The 21,080-nt window shown below is 32.6% G+C and overlaps 1 protein-coding gene across 7 annotated transcripts in view; it reads left to right on the forward strand.

Moving 5' to 3' along the window:
* LOC127698935 (calpain-9-like) overlaps positions 1–21,080 on the forward strand; it is a 234,628-nt gene that overhangs the window by 13,469 nt on the left and 200,079 nt on the right. For all 7 annotated transcript variants that reach the window (XM_052202688.1, XM_052202689.1, XM_052202691.1 and 4 more), the window contains exons 3-5: positions 7,208–7,460; positions 11,049–11,217; positions 15,326–15,406. In XM_052202688.1, the coding sequence (XP_052058648.1) occupies positions 7,208–7,460; positions 11,049–11,217; positions 15,326–15,406 (503 nt within the window). The remainder of the gene's footprint in view (positions 1–7,207; positions 7,461–11,048; positions 11,218–15,325; positions 15,407–21,080) is intronic.

The following is a 21,080-nucleotide window of genomic DNA, read 5'->3' on the forward strand; positions in this document are numbered from 1 at the left end:
AGTTGTATAAGCATTAGCACATCTCATTTCCATGGAGAATATTTGGCCCCGCCCCCTCAGTCATGGTCTATTTACTTTGAAACTTTTGCTTAGTTTACGTGTATTACTATTAGTTTGTGATTAGATCAGTTTAAGATGAACTGCTTATGTTAAGTCAATGATATTTGGTATGCAGATTTATAGGAATTTGCAAGTATTGTTTCCATGGAGATTATATAGCCCCACCCCTGTTCATGGTTCATTGACTTTGAAACTTTTACATAGTTTACAAGTTAATGTTTGTGTTTAGGTTTGTTTAAAGGGAACGACTTATAATAAGTCAATGGTATTTGGTATGCAGTTGTATAAGCATTGGCACATCTCATTCCATGGAGATTGTTTAGCCATGTACCTTCAGTCATGGTTCATCGACTTTGAATATTTGCATAACTTACATGTTAAAGTATTGCTATCTTCATTTCAACATTTGCATTATCAAAATTACAAAAAGGCGAGACATATCTCTGTGATAACAGTTTATTTTATATTTTGTAAATTTACACACGATCCATTTAGATTTATGGAACCTTTGAATAAACTTATTCATAACCATGATAACTGTTATCTACATTTGTATTTAACACTTTAGTAAAACCTTTGTATATGCCTTTATTACTGTCTCCTCGGAGACAGTCTTATAAGTTGAACGATGGACAGTCTTCGGGCTGAATTCTTTCTTACTACCTGATTGGAAGATATTACTCTTTCATAGTAAAAGTCTGTTGATTGGTTGGGGCATTTTGAGACCTAGTAAATGTCTTTCAGTCCCGCAGAGTGTCAGGTTTGAACTCTTTATTTTAGTTATTATACCCTACGCAACGAAGTTGCGGAGCGTATAATGTTTTTGACCCGTCAGTCCGTCAGTCTGTCAGTCCTGTTTCTTGTCATCGCAACTCCTCTCAAACCACACAACAGAATTTCATGAAACCTTTTTAGATAATAAGGACATACTATGTAGTTGTGCATATCAACAGGAAATTACGATTCATTTTTTTTCTAGGAGTTACGCCCCTTTGAACTTATTTGCTTCAATGTACTACTGCAACAGTTTGTCATCGTAACTCCTCTGAAACCACACCACAGAATTTCATGAAACTGTGTAGATAATAAGGACATACTATGTAGATGTGCATATTGACAGGAAATTATGATTCAATTTTTTTTTCTTACACTTATTTTATTTCTCCAATGACAATGTGGGGACGTGGGGTATGTGAGCGCGCTCACTAAGGTTCTTTAATTTTTAGATATTACTATTAAATTTGCTGATCAAGGTTTTCTTTTTTTAGCCATGACTATGATGTCATTTTCTATTTAATACTTTTATGATATACTTAAATGGGTTTGGTTTGATGAAGGAATTTATTTTTAGATATTACTATTAAATTTTGCTGATCAAGGTTTTCTATTTTTAGGTTCTAGGTAAATTAGATGTCCCGTTTCAAATTTTTAAGATCTTTGACCACATTTATTTTGTGTCAGAAACCTATATAATGTCAAAAATTTGATCATAATCCAAGTTCAGACAGTATCAAGCTTGAATATAGTGTCCGAACTTGCCCCAACTGTTCAGGGTTCGACCTCTGCGGTCGTATCAGGCTGCGCTCAGCGAAGCATTTTATTTTAATTCACTAGACAATGCTATAATATTCTGCATGGAAAACATTTTCAAATTTCATCGGCTATGAGAGGGCTAGCTTTTTAGAAAAGCTTTTACTTGTCAGTGTTTATAAATAATCAAAACATAACTTAATATGTATTGCTATGCAGCTATTTGTTGAAATTGGCTTTAAACTAGCTTCCAGTAACTGTGAATACTCTTAGATTGGTACTTTACATCTTTTGTATTTCTTACATGTTTTTGTGTTTCATGTCAGTCGGATGAGTCGAGCCCTTTCCAACTGATTGCAACAATTTGTTCTTATGCTATGCTGTTTCACTGTCCTAGGTTAGGGAGAGTTGAGCTATTGAAGAATTTTTTTTATAGTGCCATGAAGCAAACTTTTTAAAATAATTTAAACATAAAATGTACATGTAGTGAAAAAACATTAGAATTTTCAATGTTTTGGACCAGTTTAAAATGAAGATGCAAACCTAGATGTTAGATGTATCAGTGGCGTAGCTTGCCCTCTGTTATTACCGAGGCAGGGGGTCTGGGGGGTGCAGCTATAGAGGTTTTGCAATTTGAACAAGAAGAATCTATTAAAAATGATAGTGGTTGTTTAAATCTATATCATCATAATAATGTTAATATGCCTTACACTAAGTTATACTACAGATTATTAGTTGATAACTGGTACATACATCATTTTCAATGTTCAGATGAAAACATAAATGTCCTCAAAATTTTCAAATCAAATCCTCTTAGTGAACTAAGATTTTAGATTCATTGTGAATAAAAGGAGATGGATATAAGCAAGGATTTGTGTAGTAATATACAAATCCTTGATATGGGGTATACAGTTATGACACAGCAAGCCAACAATACAACAAAATTAAAAGTCATCTAGAGGTCGACATACAGCCTCAAGCAATATATATATATGTCCTTACAATATATGTCAAGCTCCAAAGTTATCTTTTTATATTCTCTTTGTTTGTGAGAGACTGAATACAAAGCATGTCAAGTTACCACATAAGACAACTACTGACAAGTTTTCTGAAAGCCAATTCAAATACCTCAGTAATCTGCCGATGTTTTTCCATGCCATCGTACACTCTCATATTGATGGCTGTACCTCATGAGATCACTGTCATACTAAAAGGGAGACAAGACATTGTTCGATGACCAGAAGAAACCTGTACATAATTTTCAATGCACAAAAACGAACGAAACGATTAATGTTTATTTAAAATAATTTTAGTGATGATCATTTATTCGTTTATTCGTGGGCCATGTGCTACATGTAAAGTGCACCACAGCACTTTTATTGGTTGTGTTTCGCCCTGATATTTCTTGGAAGGTCTTTAAATTCTTACATGGTTTTGAAATTTTTCCCATGGTGAAAATGACATCCAGCGAAGTACTAACGGAAATACGCTATTCTGAAGTCTGCAGAATAAATAAAAACAGTATTTGGTTGAAATTTTTAATATATAAACTGACATCTGTATGAACTAATAGACATATATCATATATGTCTCTTAAATTAATGACTCATTTAAATATTCAAAATTCCCTGCTAGTGAAAAACTATAAATTTAAAGTAGCGAGAATAAAACTTGAGAACAACATACACATTGTTTTCTGTGCATGTTGAATCAGACCTATGTGTAGCAATGATCTGCAGATATATCCACTGAAATAATTAAAACAGTTTAGTATTACAAACTGTGCAGAACATTCACAGTTAAAATATGCAGTGTTTGTAGTTCATGATAGCTTTTCTTTTTGAAAGCAACTTGTTTGTGACACCTTATAACTTAATCCAACATTGATGAAATTTTATGAAACTTTGATAGGCTGCTTATGATGATGTTTTTTTGTTTTCTGTATTTACTGATAGATGGCCATGGACTTACATGTAGGTGTAACAATAAGTTACAGGTTGGGGTTAAAGTTTTTTAGACATTATTTTGATACTTGTTTTAAAGCATCATGGAATGTCATGTAACTTGGACAATAGCCTATTCTTTATTGAGAAATTTTACAAACCTTCATGAAGTTTTATGAGACTTTAAACATACCACATTTTTAGGTGCAGTCTGTGGTTAATCATTTTAAAGCTAGAATACCACTGAAAATGAAAATAAGGAGATGTGGTATGTTTGCCATTGAGCCAACTTTCACCAAAGACCGAAGGAGAAGATGTAAACGACTTTAACTTTGTCAAACTTGAATTTTACATTGTATGACCGAAGCTTCTTAACAATCAAGAGACAGCACCCTGAGCAAAATTTGAATGTTATCTTTATTAATCTGTATTTGACTGAAATAACAACAAAAATACGAAGATGTGGTACATGTATGATTGCCAATTAGACAACTTTCCATTAAAGACCAAAGGAGAGGATGTAAACGACTTTAGGGTACTGTACTGCCCTCAAGGATGAGCAAAACCCATACTGTATAGTAAGTGCTGATAAATGAACATAGTTTTTGTAGTCATCAAAAATACAATTTAACACAGTAACACTGATTGCAACAGTTGCAGGCACAATAAAAGGATCTATGGAACCCTTACAATTTATTTTTCAATTAAAGAAATTGTTGGACACATATGTATCAAAGTTTAATCAGACCTTTACAAAAATTAATAATACAATCTAGACACTTGTGAAAAATCCTGTTGTTTTCAAGAAAATAATGCAACTAACTCCAAATAGGCAATAAACATGTTGGCAGTTTTAAATATAGCTTTGGCATGTCGTAATAATTGTTGAATTAGTATATTTGATATATTTTATGTTTGACACATATACATAATTTATTTCTGTATTCATGTTTATGTATTATTAAGATAAATGACAACCTTGAATAATAGATTTCCAAAAAAAAAAAAATGAAAGAAAATTATTATAATTGTAAAGAGTGCATTTATGCATTTCCATATTTTTCCTCACTACTTTAGAGTGTACAAAAATAAAGTGCATTGCAGTGAAAAATCTTTTCATACTATCATCATCAAACAGTTATGGGATAGACTTTATAGTTACCAGTTTTCTGGACTTTATCACAGATTTTGAGATAAAAAAAGACATATTTCAATGAAGTTGAATGAACACAACATTGTAGGCATCCTATCCATGAACATTTCAAAAAATTATCAATATAAAAATATATACTCAGATATCAAAGTTTCAAACTGATGTGTATCATGTATGTGTATAAGGATACTTGTTAAGAAATCACATGAATTGTGCATGGCTATTCTAAAAATGACAATGATGTCAATGAGAATGGTTATATTTAGAATTGGAGTTATCTTCCTGTCCATAACTGTACTTGAAAATTACAACTACAATTAATGATAAAATATTGCTTTCCAATGCTTCCCAATGGTAAATTGATGCTACATGTATCTTTACCCTTCAGTGATAGATAAGCATTTTGATTTTGTTTTCTTGTTCAAGTTAGTAATCTTCCTGTTTGTAGCTGCACTGTACGTGCATGTGTACTGTGTTTTTTATGCCCCCACCGTAGAGGAGGGGGCATTAAGTTTTACCCTTGTCCGTCTGTACATACGTCCGTACGTCCCAAAATTGGTTTCTGTTCTCTAACTTGTTTTATTTTTAGTCCCCTACCGACGAAGTCCAAGGGGACTTTAGGTTTGCACTCTGTCCGTCTGTCTGTCCGTCCGTCTGTCCATCCATCAGTCCGGCTTTTTTTCTTCATGCTTGAAGATATTGATTTGATATTTGGTGTATTGTTTTATCATGACAAGTTACAGGTCAAGTTCGATTTTCACGATTTTAGCTTTTCTCCTTGTTCAGATAAAGCCCTTTCCCTAGAATTAAATTTTTGATGAAATACTAGATTTCTGTTCAAAGGGAATTAACTCATTTTTTTTTAAAGATTTGTAAAAGACATATTGTATTAAGATAAATGACATTTTGGATTTTTTTCCTTTTTTTTAGTAAATTGTTTGAAGAATTTAGTGGTAGGTTTGCTCCATTACAATGAATTTTTAACCGGTAGGGGACTATGTATGCCATGCAATACTCACAGAATGCTTGTTTTTATTATTTTTCAAAGTCATCTTATTGAGAAGTAACAGATCACATTTAAGCATTTTAGCTCATCTTGCCTAAGTGGCAATGTGAGTTTTTGCCATCAACTCTTGTTACCCATTTTATGAATTTTTTGATAGAAGATAGGTAGAGGGTAACAATATGTAGCAAAATTGTTCTGCAAAATAAAATCTGCAAATAAGTCAAAAGTAGTTGAAATCATCCCCAGATAGGTGTTATTGCACTGAAAGATATTTTATTGTCCCTGAGCAACGCGTTGCAGGGGACATAGAAATACCGGGCGTCCGTCCTTTATGCCCTTGGAAACATTGATTATACTCTCATGTGTACAATTCTTACCAGAATTTTATGAAACTTATATTGTAGGTTTATATCAGCAATGTCTTGGATGAGTTCAAAAATCAGTGCAGATCAACTATATTTAAAAGAGTTGTGCCCCTTGGAAACATTAATTATATGGAAAATTGCATTGTTAGCGCTCTCATGTGTACAGTTCTTGCCAGATTTTTATGAAACTTATATTGTAGGTTTATATCAGCAAAGTCTTGGACAAATTTGAAAATCATTGCTGATCAACTATTTTTAAAAGAGTTATGCCCCTTGGAAACATTTAAAAAACTATATCGGAAATTGCTCTCAAGTCTTCAACTCTCTAGTAAGATAATTTAAAAAAGTTTTTTAAAAAGAACAATAAACCCTTTTTTTTAGTTATTGCCCTAGGACAAAACAGATAAAATATGTGCAAAGTTGGGGACATTGGAACTCTGGATTTCCATTTTTTTCAGGTTTTGCACAAATTATAATACAAATGTAATAGATGAAGAGAAACAGTAAAAAAGTTTTAAAAAAATGTTCAGCATAATCAGTAAAAATGATCATCAATACAAGACCTACAAAAATGCCACAACATAAGATCTACAAACAAGCAAACATAATTGATAACAATAAAGGAAAAAATGAATATCAAAATGGCAACTTTTTTACCAGATGAGTGATTCAGGCTCTTGGGAACATCTTGTGTTGATTTTTGTTGAAAATAATTAGTAAATAGTGAAAAACTTGAAAAACATAAAAATGATCAGATACCTAAGATGTACAAAAAGAAATTGGCTGAAATTATCAGTGTATTCTAAATAGGAGTTATCATCAGGCCACAGCCCTTGAATGATGATTTAAATCTTTAAAGGTGTTTTTTTTGGAAACTTTTGGAAATACATTTATTTGCTTTCTTTTTGCATTGAATCAATTTTATGCAAATATGCAAGGGGAGTCATACAGGCTTCTTGGAGCCTCTAGTTCTAAGGAATTATAACTTGCACAGATTCAAAGCAGTGGGGACATTTAGCAACAGATTAACAATCTTGTCTAATTAGAGTCCATTTGACTAAACGGTGCACTGAACAAAAAAAATCACACATACATCATTGTATTATAAAATCACATAGATTCTGATTCAGTGTTGCTTTTTAACTTGCAGGTGATTGTTGGTTATTGGCTGCTATTGCCTCACTTACATGCAATGAAGTACTTCTGAATAAAGTTGTACCACCAGAACAGAATTTTACTGATGAATACTGTGGTTTGTTCAAATTTAACATCTGGCATGAAGGAGACTGGACAGAGGTAGTAGTGGATGATAGGCTTCCTTCATATATGGATAATTTGGTGTTTATGCACTCAGCTGATAAACATGAGTTCTGGAGTGCCTTGCTAGAAAAAGCCTATGCAAAGTAAGTAGTTTTATATTAACAGTTTTGAATGTTGTATTATCAAACATATATTTTTGGGGGAAAGGTTTTTCTTGTGGCAGTTAGTTTCTCCAAAGCCTGAATAGTACAACTCTAGTATTAGAGAAAGAACTTTAAAACAAAATGCACAATCTTTTTGTACTCAATAAAGACAAACGAACTCTAGAAGTAATTTCAGTTTTATTGTTTTGTTAGGTTGCTGCCTTTTTGACATATACCATATATACCTGATATCTCTTTTTATTCTTATGTACATATTATATATCAATATTTTTACCCTGAAATGAACACACCGGGTATCCTGATCAGAAACCGTGGAGGGATCCAAATCCAGAGGTTCAATTAATGAAAAGTTCGTAATGGTGGGTAAGTAAAATCTGGATCCTATTCCCACGTAGGATTTATGCTTCAAGGGAATCAGATCCAGATTTTACCTACCCACTGTTACAAGCAGGAGTGACATTGAAATATTATTTACAATGGTAACTAATAAATTCCAAATTTTACCTGCATCACTTAATGGCTGAACATGCAGAGTAAATCTTTGATTTGTGTACTTGGAACAAGCTACAAGGGAACATATTGCTTTCTTAGAGGACAATCGTTTGATTCTGAGGGGATGGGAGTTGCTAGCAGATTTGCTCAAGAGTAAATATTTATTGTCAATTTAAAGACGGACAGAATATTAAATATTAATTTTTGTTGTTATTCCACTAGAAATTTAAATTTTCGAATAGGGTCAGACTAATAATTTTCAATTTGTGTGAGCCAAAATATACTGCCAGCCTTTAACCCTCAGATTCAGATGGTTATCCTCTTATACAAAAGGTAATCTTATAATACATGTACTGGAAAAAGTGGCAGATCCACAAATTTTCATAAGGGGGACCCACTGACTGCCTAAGAGGGGGCCCGTTCCAGTCATGCCTCAGTGATTCCCTATATAATCAACCAAATTTTTTCCACAAGAGGGGAGCCTTGGCACCCTGGCCCCCCCCTAAATCAGCCTCTTGGAAAACTCTACAAAAGACAATTGTTTGGTTAAATGAAAATTATACTTTCCCAACACTTTCTATTCCTAAGTTTCTTAGACTTAGTTTCATAAGAAAACTTTATAAACAAAGAGCAATTATTGCCATGAAAATGGGGTAAATTATTTGCCCTTTTGTTTTATTTTATATTTGTGTTTTGGTCAGGCAATGTCTTACAACAACAAGACATGCTTTTTGACATAAATGTAAATGTGCCAGAGTTGTTATACTTGTCAAATTTTGAGTTGTAAAACATTGTGGGTGGGGTGAGAAGAGGTTGGATGTGTGAGATGCTGCCCCAAAAATGTCTATTTTGTGCAAAAAACATCAATTTTGAACATTATTATACCCCTTTAGAAGGAATGGGTATACTGGCTTTTGTCTGTTAGTCCATGTTTTCGTCCATCCAATGATATTTTTGTTGCATTTTTCTCAGAAACTACAGTTCAGAGCTTCCTGAAATTTGTTATATAGCTTTATGTGAGCATGCTTTACGATGTGATGTATTATCACATTTATCACTCTATCACTCAATAACTTCCTGTCTACCAAATACTTGTATATTCTTGCACATAACATGCATAATAACCATGTAGGAAACTTTTGTCGCAATTTTGTAAGAAAGTACAAATCACCGCTTTCTGACATTTGCAATCAAGCTTCATGTGATGTGATTTCACATCCATTGCTCATCAACTTCCTGTTAACTGAAGACTTATAGTGGGGGTATCTTTTGTGAGCAATAGCTCACTGCTCAATTTGTTCATCCAATTCTTGACCTGCAAGACCCAGGTATGCTAGCAGATGTAGCTTGCTGTATCCTGCAAAGACAGTTGGCCTCATTAAACACGTGAACCTGAAAATTACTAAGCTCTTTTGAAAAGTTTTTGGATATGGTAGTCTAAAGAAGGTCATAATGACATGTGATTTTTGCTTCACTTGGACCTTTAACCATAAGTAATCCTTCCCAAGGGGTATTTAAATTATAAACAAAATTAGAAGAACTTTACATTCCCATGGGTTTAGGTTGTTTTTCGGATTTTTAGGACCTCTGTAATGAGTGGACCAGACATAGAAGGTAAGCCCACCTCTCCAAAATTGCAATTTTTCTCTGATTTCCATTTACACATGTACAAAGTTTGAATTTGGGTTCAAGCTGTACCTGGAGATCATAACAATGAATCACCTTAGGTTGAGGGAACATGCCTCAATTTTTGAAATCAATATCAAATATTCAATTGTATTACTGTGGATTCATTATTATTCGTAGGAAACCCATTTTCAGTGATTTTGTTGACAAAGGTAAACCACAAATTTAATTGTTCAAAGAAGTACAAATTTTTCAAAGGCATGTATGCAGAGTTTGGCAAAAGCATGAAATCAAATATCAACATAAATACATTTTTTCATCAATCCATGGAAACTGATCTGATACCCAGGAAAATAAATGAATCAACAGTAGTATGTTCATGCAAAATTTTGTATATAAATTTGATAAATTAATGTTACACTAAGCCTGAAAAGTATGGTACAAAATGTAAGCCATTGGGGCAAGAATTAATTATATTTGATTGTAATTTGAAAATAGATATACATTGTATTACATCATATCTAATTTTAGAGAACTATTAATCATATCTAATGTTAGAGTGTTATAGGTTTTCCACACTTTTTTTCATCATGCTTGAAGATATTGATTGACAATTGGTATATAGTTTTATCATGACAAGTTACAGATCAAGTTCAAATTTTTGTTTCGGTCTGATAATTTTGTGCAGAGTTATGGTCCTTGGACTTGAAAAAATTCACTCATCTATTCAGTTTTCCACACTGTTTTTAGTCATGCTTGAAGATATTAACTTGATATTTTCTTTTTGTTTACACCATGACAAGTTATAGAACAAGTTAGCATTTTGTTCCAGTATAATGAATTTTTACCCGGTAGCTAGGGGACTATGTATTGCCATGCAATACTCTCAGAATGCTTGTTTGCTTATAATACCAACATTATTAGCCCTATAGCAAAGGTCATCAATAAGTAATGCATATTAACAATTTTCCTTTGCATTTGGTTCAGCAAAATGTTCAGTGTTGTCACATTTGGATGGAAATCTGTATTTTGATTTTGACCCTTATGAAACTACATGTGATTACAAATTTTCAAACTGAAAAAAGAAGATGCAAGATGTTAGAGTAACATGTAGGAAAATATTTGAGGAAAACATTTTTGTATTATTATATAATTAGTTAATAAGAGATCATAAGAGGCTTGGGATATGATGTGTTGGGTTTCTATAGGTACTCAGTTTATCATTTAGGCAGTTCAATCTTTGCAGTTAAAACAGAATAGCATGTAAAAATAAAATGTAACATAACTGTTAAATAACATGAATAATGATAATGATAATAATGTCAAATGTAATATAATGTCAAAATCCAAATTTAACACAGAGAGCAATGCAGGCTCCTTTTGACATCTAGTACTATTTTGTTTAAGCTTATATAGAACATTGACTTAGATAATCAATTTATTCCACAGATTGCATGGATCATATGAATCTCTTAAGGGAGGAAGTACAAGTGAAGCTATGGAAGACTTTACTGGAGGTGTGACAGAAATGTTTGACCTTAAAAAGGCTCCCAAGGACCTTCTCACCATCATGTTGAAAGCCCATGACAGAGGATCATTGATGGGTTGCTCTATTGATGTATGTCAAATTTATATTCAGTGTATATATGCATATTTCTATATTTATAACCATGCTTTTTCTGTATATTTAATCTTAGACAATACTATAAATATTGGATCGCAACAACATAAGATTAATACTTTCCACATGGGTAGGGTTTGAAATTCACATGACTGCAAATTTTTGTGATCATATCACAGTATGTGTGTACTTTCATCATATGTTGTTGCCTTCTCAAAGTTAGTTTGTAGAAACTTCAGTTGGAGTTTTCATTTTATATTAGAGCCCAGAGGAAACCTTTATGCAAAAAAATCTCCTGTAGACTTGCTTATTCAGTTGAAATTGTATACTGTAGAAAGGTTCCTTGTGAGGTACATACTGAATGCAGTGTACTTGAAAATAAGGTCAGATTCCACAGCACACTAGACATAACTGCCAAATGATCTATAGTGAGTCGCTAGTTCTGGCACCTCTGCAAAAACAAAAGATATCAAGAGATTTTCCAATGTCCCAAGCAGTTGAAAGACTTAATTTTGGGAAAGTTTTTAGTTTTTAGTTTGCATATGTATATATATCTATTAATATAAACAGTATATAAATGTGTTGTTAAAGAAACATATTTTGCAAGCAAGCCAGAATTTATTCACATTTTACTGAAAGAACAGCCAAACTTGTATAATTTCAATCTCCTCATGGCTGAATATTTTGTTCATAAGATAGGTGTTTAGTTAAAACAGGTTGAATTACTGAAAAAAATTGACTGGATGTCCTCCACAACTATGTTTCCAGTTTAACCAAAAAGTGCATGTTAGATGAGTTTCACTTATGCATGGCAAAAACCCAGTTTTATGAGTGGGAAAACCTTGGTTTTACTGGGTTTTAGAGGGAAATACTGGGCAACACTGGGTAATATTAAATACTTAAGAGGATCCAATTTAATGATCCATTACAAATGCAATACATAAAATTTATATGTAGGACTCGGAGATGTCATGGGGACGCTGAAGTGCGATGGTCTGCCGTTTTGTCTTATAACATGGACATAGTATGAGATGGTGATCCGATATGGGACCATGATAGAGCGACTATAAAAGGATAGATCTCGTTTCCCGTCAAAGAATCTCATATTTCCTCCTGGAGTCCTGTTGCAGAAAAAAACAGTATGATGATCAATCTTATTCCGTGCTCTCATTCACAGCAGCTGAATATATTTGTTGCTATATTGTGTTGTTGTGACCTAGCAAGTAGTACTTGAATTTCTGATAGCTTCCTCATTTTTCAGTATTTAAAATTAGTACTAGTTTGAATGGACAATAACCTTTGCATAAAGCGTCAAGGGTCCGGAAACGGTCATATTTTCCAGTCATGACCTAAACTGAGAGCTATTTGTCCTAAACGAAAAATTGGGATTTAGGACAAATTTTATTTTTTTACAGAAATAATTTCGGTCATTTCATTGAGATCGGGTTTCTTAATTGCCATTTTGCACTTGTTTTTGTTTTATAATCCCTTTCCTGTAATATAACTACCACTCCAGTATAGTTTGATAATCCTGAGGGCCCTACTAATAACTATATTGATGCCTTCGGAAATATTGGCTAATGATCGCTAATCACTTTTTACCTGTGTTTTTAATTCACACCTGACATTGATCACAAGCTCCAAACTAATATCATAAAGAAATTGAAATTCCATGACAACTGTTTTCATTATTTAATTACTTTTCCACAAAGAAAATCATCAATTTTGATTTAAAAATTAAAACTTAATTTAATTTACGTAGAAAAAATTAATTTTTCACGAGTAACACATGTGCTTTATTTACTGTGAATACGCATGCCTGAAATTGTCTTCAGCATATTAGACACTTAATCGAAAAATGCAAAATGATTTCATGCTTAATTAAAAGAGTGCAACTATTATCTGTTATATTCAAACACTTATAAACTTAAAGGCAATAAACTTAAAAAGCCGGTGATTTCCTGTCAATTTGATAAACAAAACGAATCCCGGAAATGAATCCAGAATTCCTCGTACTTTAGTATTGTGGCAAAACTTCCGGTTTTAATTTCATCTTCAAAATCGAAAGAAACGTCAGTGATGTCTGAGAAATTAACCATTTTGAGTCAATAAAATCATTTCAATTTTAAACTGTTGCCTTCCCTAAACTGTTCTTTAACGTTTTAAGAAAAATGGTAAGAAAATTCACGAAGTAAATGCGATGAAACAGTCTATACATGTTCGTTGATGCTATGAATCTAGTGTTATATCGACAATTTGATAAAAAGGACACCAACTTTTAAATCATCTCAAAATGACCGAAATTGTGTGAAAAAATTTCATGATCCTTGTATAGCGTCTATAGTGGTCAATTTTATATGCATGTATGAACGTTGGATTATTTTTGTTGAAGCCTATTTACAAAATAACAATGTTTCAGTTATGATACGAAATGTAATGACTATTTATTATAATATTCTCAGTGATTTACTTAAAAACATGAAAAGCTGCTTCAAACAAACAAATTGACTTCTACATCCACATTAGAACATAAACAACATTGAAAATATAGTTTATGTAATCCCCCGCACTTCAGCATTACCACCAACAAACTTCGGCATAGCTATCAAAGAGATTGCGTCACAATGCTACCATCGCACTTCATTGTGATAAAAAACGCACTTCAGCGTATATATAATGTATATTTGAAAAATGAATAACAAAAAAACCACAAATAATTACATGGTAATGACTGTTAGCACTTTTAGCCGTCGTATCAGTTCTTCATACATGTTACTGAATCCTTATTTGATATGCTGCCCATGGATATATTACGTGCCTATCAATTTTTAAATATTACCCATTTGTGTTGAAAACAAAATTTCTGACAAGTTAGAGCTATTTTCCTAAGGTTTGGTTGACTTGCTTGCTTTGTTTGTATAAATGTTTGCTCAAGCTTTGTAATTAAGATTGACATCTGCAATCAATAGATAGGCGGGGCTTCAGCTTGTATACATTATACTTAAATGTTATCAGATGTTAAGTTTAATGCAGAGTATAATGTATACAAGCTGAATCCCTTATCTGTCAATCTATCTATTGATTGCAGATATCAATCTTAATTACAATGCTTGAGCAAACATTTATACAAACAAACCAAACCTTTAAACTACAAGCATTAGGAAAATAGCTCTAAGATCGTCATCTCTTCTTTTTAACTAAGAAAATATTAATAAAAGAGACCAGAATAAACATTTTCTTCTAAATTATATTGTGGTAGCATAAGGTTTGGGACGAAAAGGGACAGACTATTTTATGAATAATAAGCAAGACAAAGACTTATTAATGGTTAAAATTGTGGTGTCAAGTGGAGTTTCTAAATCTAAAATCCTATCCACATCTTAAATAGTCAAAACAAAAGGACAGATTTTTTATGATAAGAAAAGCAGTGAAATGGTTGGACGAATAAGGAAAGACTTTTGATGGCAAGGCAACAAAACCAGAGTTTTTGTTTCATATTCCTGAATAGATCAATTGACATCTTCCATTTAAAAGTGCACCAACAACTACTTTGAACGATGAATGATTGTGACCATTCCTTGACCTGAATTAAATGCTATAGTGGTCAGGTTTAATTTTAAGAATGTTGGTCAGTTTCTAAATAATAAATTAATTAAACCTGATAGGTCAACAATATTTCATATTTGAGGATTTGTTGTAACAACATGAACAAGTCAGTGTTGTCCCTAATTTTCGACTTGAATATGTCCACATCTAGTGGTCATGAAGTTTAGTTTCCAGAATTTTGGTCTTGTTTCCAAATATTAAATTATTCAAAAATATTAGGTTTGCTTATTTGCTGTTAAATATAAATATGTCTGACATATCTCATGGCCTCCAGAGAAGATGCAAATGTTATTGTTATAATAAATTCACTTATAAAATAATGTTAACCTATCTAGGCCATGAGATATGTCAGACATATTTATATTTGACTGACTTTCATATTCGGAATGTTTTATTGAACATCATTAAGGGTATAAAAAGGAGATGCATATGTAGGGAATACGTCAATAAGACAGAAAGTTTTATATATCATTTGTTAAAGTTAGATTATTTGTTTTAGGCTGATCCTAACCAATTAGAAGCGGAACTGGCAAATGGACTGATTATGGGACATGCATACAGTGTTACGGCAGTTAAAATGGTACATCTAATATTTTTATTTTTAAAGCTTCATACATCATGTTCATAAAAATCATCTGTTAGTGTGTTGTCTAAAAAGTGCACTCAAAGAAGTTGGTAATTACAGAGTTATACACATTAAATTATAAGATTTCTGTGCAATAATGAAAATACTGATAATATTTGAGAATATAAAAAAAATCAGTAAAAGATAAAGTTATAAAAAATATATGTAGCTGCACAGTGGATTCCATTGAATTGCATAATCCTGGTGTTCTCATTAGAACACAAAACCATTTCATAGCAAGGTCAAGGTTAAACTTAATTCAACTTTACATCCTCATATTCAAATTTTGTGTCTGACTCAGAACTTTTGAGTACCATGAAGGACATTAAAGATGCTTGGTTTAATTGTTCCCTATACCAGATGATGTGTCACAAGCTAGTTTGGAATGTTTGTTTTTGAGGTCAAGGTCAAATAAATAGTTTCAGATATACTATGTTGTGTTGGACATTTAATGGCCTTGAAGGTTGTGAATGATACCTGTGATACATAGTTGCCCACCACATGACATTGTCACAAATACTTGGATTTGACCATGTATATATAGCATATGAGTGATACTGATTTTGTTTCTTCATGCTTATAATTATGTTGCTTAGTCTTGAACAGTGAAAAAAACCCACATAGATTCAAAGACAATATTTTTTCTTAAATACTTTGTACATAAGATGAGTACAAGGAAAGGGGTATCATTTTTGTGAACTTTGCTCACAGTACTTACCTCTAGTTAGTGTTTGTGTTTATTTAACAATATTAATATACATACAATTCCTTGTGAAATCAGCCATCCATCATCATCATCATCTTCTTGTGAAAAGCTAAATGGTGCTTTTATTTTTATACGACCGCAAAAAATTTTTTGCGTCCTATAATGCTATGGTGTCGTCCGAAGACACATTTGGTTTCCGGACAATAACTTTAGTTTAAGTGAATAGATCTCTAAGAAATTTTACCAGAAGGTTCAATACCACAAAAGGAAGGTTGGGATTGATTTTGGGGGTTATGGTACCAACAGTTTAGGAATTAGGGGCCAAAAAGGGGCCAAAAACAGCATTTTTGTAGTTTCCGGACAATAACTTGTGTGTTAGTGTATAGTTCTCTCAGAAATTGTACTATAAGGTTCCATATCACAAAGGGAAGGCTGGGATTGAGTTTGGGGGTAATTGTCCAAATGGTTCATGAATTAGGGGCAAAAAGGGGCAAAAAATAAGCATTTTTCTAGTTTCCAGACAGTAACTTGTGTTTAAGTGTATGGATCTCTCTAAAATTGTACTACAAGGTTCCATACAACAAAGGGAAGGCTGGGATTAATTTGGTGGTAATTACTCCAAGGGGGAGGGGGTTCAAATAGTTTGGGGGGATTTTTTTTTCGTCGTCAGCGTCGTCCGAAGACAGATGGTTTCCGGATAATAACTTTAGTATAAGTGAATAGAAATCAATAAAATTACTCCAAGGGGAAGGGGGTTCAAAAAGTTTGGGGGGATTTTTTTTTCCAATTTTTTTTTGGGGTTCATATTTTTTTTCTTCAAAATTTTTGAAATTTCAAATTAATGCACAATAGCAAGAAATCTTCAATTGCACTGTATTGCGCAATAGCAAGAAATCTTCAATTGCACAACCATTGGACGTTAAGCAACCAACAATCAATCAATCAATCAATTGCACAGTATTGCGCAATAGCAAGAAATCTTCAATTGCACAGTATTGCGCAATAGTAAGAAACCTTCAATTGCACAGTAATGCTCAATAGCACAGTATTGCACAATAGCACACTGAGTATTGCGCAATAGCAAGAAATCTTCAATTGCACTGTATTGGGCAATAGCAAGAAATCTTCAATGCACAGTATTGCGCAATAGCAAGAAATCTTCAATAGCACAGTATTGCACAATAGCAAGAAATTTCCAATTGCACAATATTGCGCAATAGCAAGAAATCTTCAATTGCACAGTATTGCACAATAGCATAGTATTGCGCAACAACAAAGTATTGCGCAATAGCAAAAAATCTTCAATTGCACAGTATTGCGCAATAGCAAGAAATCTTCAATTGCACAGTATTGCTCAATAGCAAGAAATCTTAAATTGCACAGTATTGCGCAATAGCAAGAAATCTTCAATTGAAAATAAATACAAATCTTTGAACCAATTTCAATGGGATTAATTTAAAGTCTTTAATTTTTGGGAGTTCTATCCTTGTATTACTTTTATGGATATTGGGCCCCATTTTTAAATTGGTCTACATTGAGATTAAAAGGGTCCAAAATTAAACTTTGTTTGATTTTCATCAAAAAACTGAATTATTGTGGCTGTATGATATGCTGAATCTTATTGTGCATTTAGATTTTTATATGACCGCAAAAATTAAAAATTTTTTGGTTGTATTTTGGTATCACGTTGTCGTCATCGTTGTCGTCGTCGTCCGAAGACAGATGGTTTCCGGATAATAACTTTAGTATAAGTGAATAGAAACCAATAAAATTTTAACACAAGGTTTATAACCACAAAAGGAAGGTTGGGATTGATTTTGGGGGTTATGGTCCCAAAGGTTTAGGAATTAGGGGCCAAAAAAGGGGCCCAAATAAGCATTTTTATACGCCCGTCAAATTTTTGACGGGACGTATTATGTTATACAAATGTCCGGCGTTTGTCCGTCTGTCTGTCCGTCTGTCTGTCCGTCTGTCTGTCCAGCGTAAACATGTCGCACCGTAACTTGAGAATGACTTATCCAAATTTCATGAAACTTAACATAGTTGTTTCTTATGATGGTCAAACGATCAGTATACTTTTTGGTGAAAATAAGATTAAAACTTTTAGAGTTACGGGACTTAGTAACTAAAACAGGTGTGTGTTTTTTTTCACATGTCGCGCCGTATCTCAAAAACAATTTATGATTATTGCTTAAAACTTTACACACTTCTTAGTTATATTAATCTTAAGATCTGTATACTTTTTGGTGATGATTCAAAATTTTATTTTTGAGTTATTGAGTATTTTGTTAAAAAGGGGGAGGGATTTTTCACATGTCGCGCTGTATCTCAAAAACAGTTTATGATTATTGCTTAAAACTTTACACACTTCTTAGTTATATTAACCTTAAGATCTGTATACTTTTTGGTTTTGATTCAAAATTTTATTTTTGAGTTATTGAGTATTTTGTAAAAAAAGGGGGAGGGGTTTTTCACATGTCGCGCCGTATCTCAAAAACAGTTTATGATTATTGCTTAAAACTTTTCACACTTCTTAGTTATATTAACCTTAAGATCTGTATACTTTTTGGTTTTGATTCAAAATTTTATTTTTGAGTTATTGAGTATTTTGTAAAAAAAGGGGGAGGGGTTTTTCACATGTCGCGCCATATCTCAAAAATGATTTATGATTATTGCTTAAAATTTTACACACTTCTTAGTTATATTAATCTAAAGATCTGTATACTTTTTGGTTTTGATTCAAAATTTTATTTTTGAGATATTGATTTTTTTTTTAAAAAGGGGTGTTTTCACATGTCGCGCCGTATCTCAAAAACGATTTATGATTTTTGCTTAAAATTTTACACACTTCTTAGTTATATTAATCTAAAGATCTGTATACTTTTTAGTTTTGATTCAAAATTTTATTTTATAGATATTGAGTTTTTTGTTAAAAAAAAAAGGGGGTTTTCGCATGTCACGCCGTATGTCAGAAACTATTTATGCTTATTGCATAAAAATTCACACACAAGACGACGGGCGTATCATGCGCTCATGGCGCAGCTGTTTATTATGAAACTTTGGTGACTGGTTTATATCTATTAAGATAACCTCCCTTTAGTTTTTCATAAATTTCTGATATGACATTGAGAAGTTATTGCACTTTATTCTTTCAAAACGCGATGGGCGTATCATGCGCTCATAGCGCAGCTGTTTATTACAGTTTCCAGACAATAACTTGTGTTTAAGTGTATGAATCTCTCTGAAATTATACCACAAGTTTCCATACAACAAAGGGATGGTTACGGGGGGTTATGGCTCAAACCATTTAGCAATTAGGGGCAAAAAAGGGGGAAAAACAAGGGTTTTTATGGTTAAGGTATAAAACCACTAATTCACAGCCCCATTGCTTTCTATGTTAAATTCTGCAATTTCAAACATAAATGGCTACTTTGTCTGAAGTTCAAATAAAGTGGCAGTTATTTCATGTCAAAACTGTACTTTATGCTGACTTGTGCTGAAAAAATCAACATACCTTTAATTGCATATTAGAGCGTACTGGTTCCCGGAAGTTTGATAGTACAAAAACAGGAACTTCTGATCTGAACAACAGGCCAAATGAGCCCTCCTATTAAAATTGCATATACTTCTTTATTATTCAAATAAAACTTTCAACAAGGGTTCTACAGTGATCCCAAGTCCCCAAGCTTTCATTTGATACTAAAACTACCCAAATATTCCCACTATTGACAAAGATACAGCTATGTGTAGGAACTATTTTGTTTAAAATATGTACTACTTTCTTGTATGTTCTTTCCGACCGGGCCTGAATTAGTGGTTCTATACCTATAACAGCACCAAACTTGTTATATTGACTTCTGCTTGACTTAATTTCCTTCTATGATCTATTTCTAGCATAGAAAAACACATAAAGCTTTTGTCAAAACACTATATCACTGAATTCAAGCTCGAATTGGACTGGTAGTAACATATGCGTTAAATAAAGAAAACTACATATGGATACCAATAGTGACAGATATGACACTTTTTCAATTTTTACCAGTTCTGATTTGTTAATATCTACTCAAATAACAGTGTTCTTACCTATATGTCTTATTTTTATCAGAAATTCTTCCTTGAATATAAATACAGTGGTCCAAACATGAAATATAATTGATAATTTTGTCCCCCCTTTTTTCTACATGTTGGAAAAGGAGAGTGCTTTGGTAAAAAAATCATACTTTTATGTATAAACATGGATCAACAAGAGCAATTTATGTATCTCCAAGCTAGACAACTTGCTAAAATGGTTATTAAATGCATTTCAAGAGAGATTTTGGAATTCCTATGTAAGTATACACCAATTTTCCTTGAAATAAATAATTCACCAAGAAACACAATAAAACTTGAACACTCACTAGATAATTTGACCAAAAACAATATTTATACTATAAACTAGTCATAATATACAAGTTTCATTGGTTTCAGTGTTAGATAATCCAAAAATTTAAATTTCAGGTAAAATCTTAACTGTGTGCATGCTAAATGACCAAAAAAGGCTAAACTACCTTATTGTAGCAATTTGAGGGCTGTAATTTGACACTAACATAATTGTTACATAAAAAAAATAATGTAACATGATTTCTGACAACAAATGTGACCAGTTTTCACTGTAAAGGGTATGATTTCTAAAAATAGAATTTCACATGCCTGTCAGTAATAGGTATAAAACCACTAATTCACAGCCCCATTGCTTTCTATGTTAAATTCTGCAATTTCAAGCATAAATGGCTACTTTGTCTGAAGTTCAAATAAAGTGGCAGTTATTTCATGTCAAAACTGTACTTTATGCTGACTTGTGCTGAAAAAATCAACATACCTTTAATTGCATATTAGAGCGTACTGGTTCCCGGAAGTTTGATAGTACAAAAACAGGAACTTCTG

The sequence above is a fragment of the Mytilus californianus genome, unplaced genomic scaffold (genome assembly GCF_021869535.1).
Source record: "Mytilus californianus isolate M0D057914Y unplaced genomic scaffold, xbMytCali1.0.p SCAF_4, whole genome shotgun sequence".
Taxonomy (NCBI): Eukaryota; Metazoa; Mollusca; class Bivalvia; order Mytilida; family Mytilidae; genus Mytilus; species Mytilus californianus.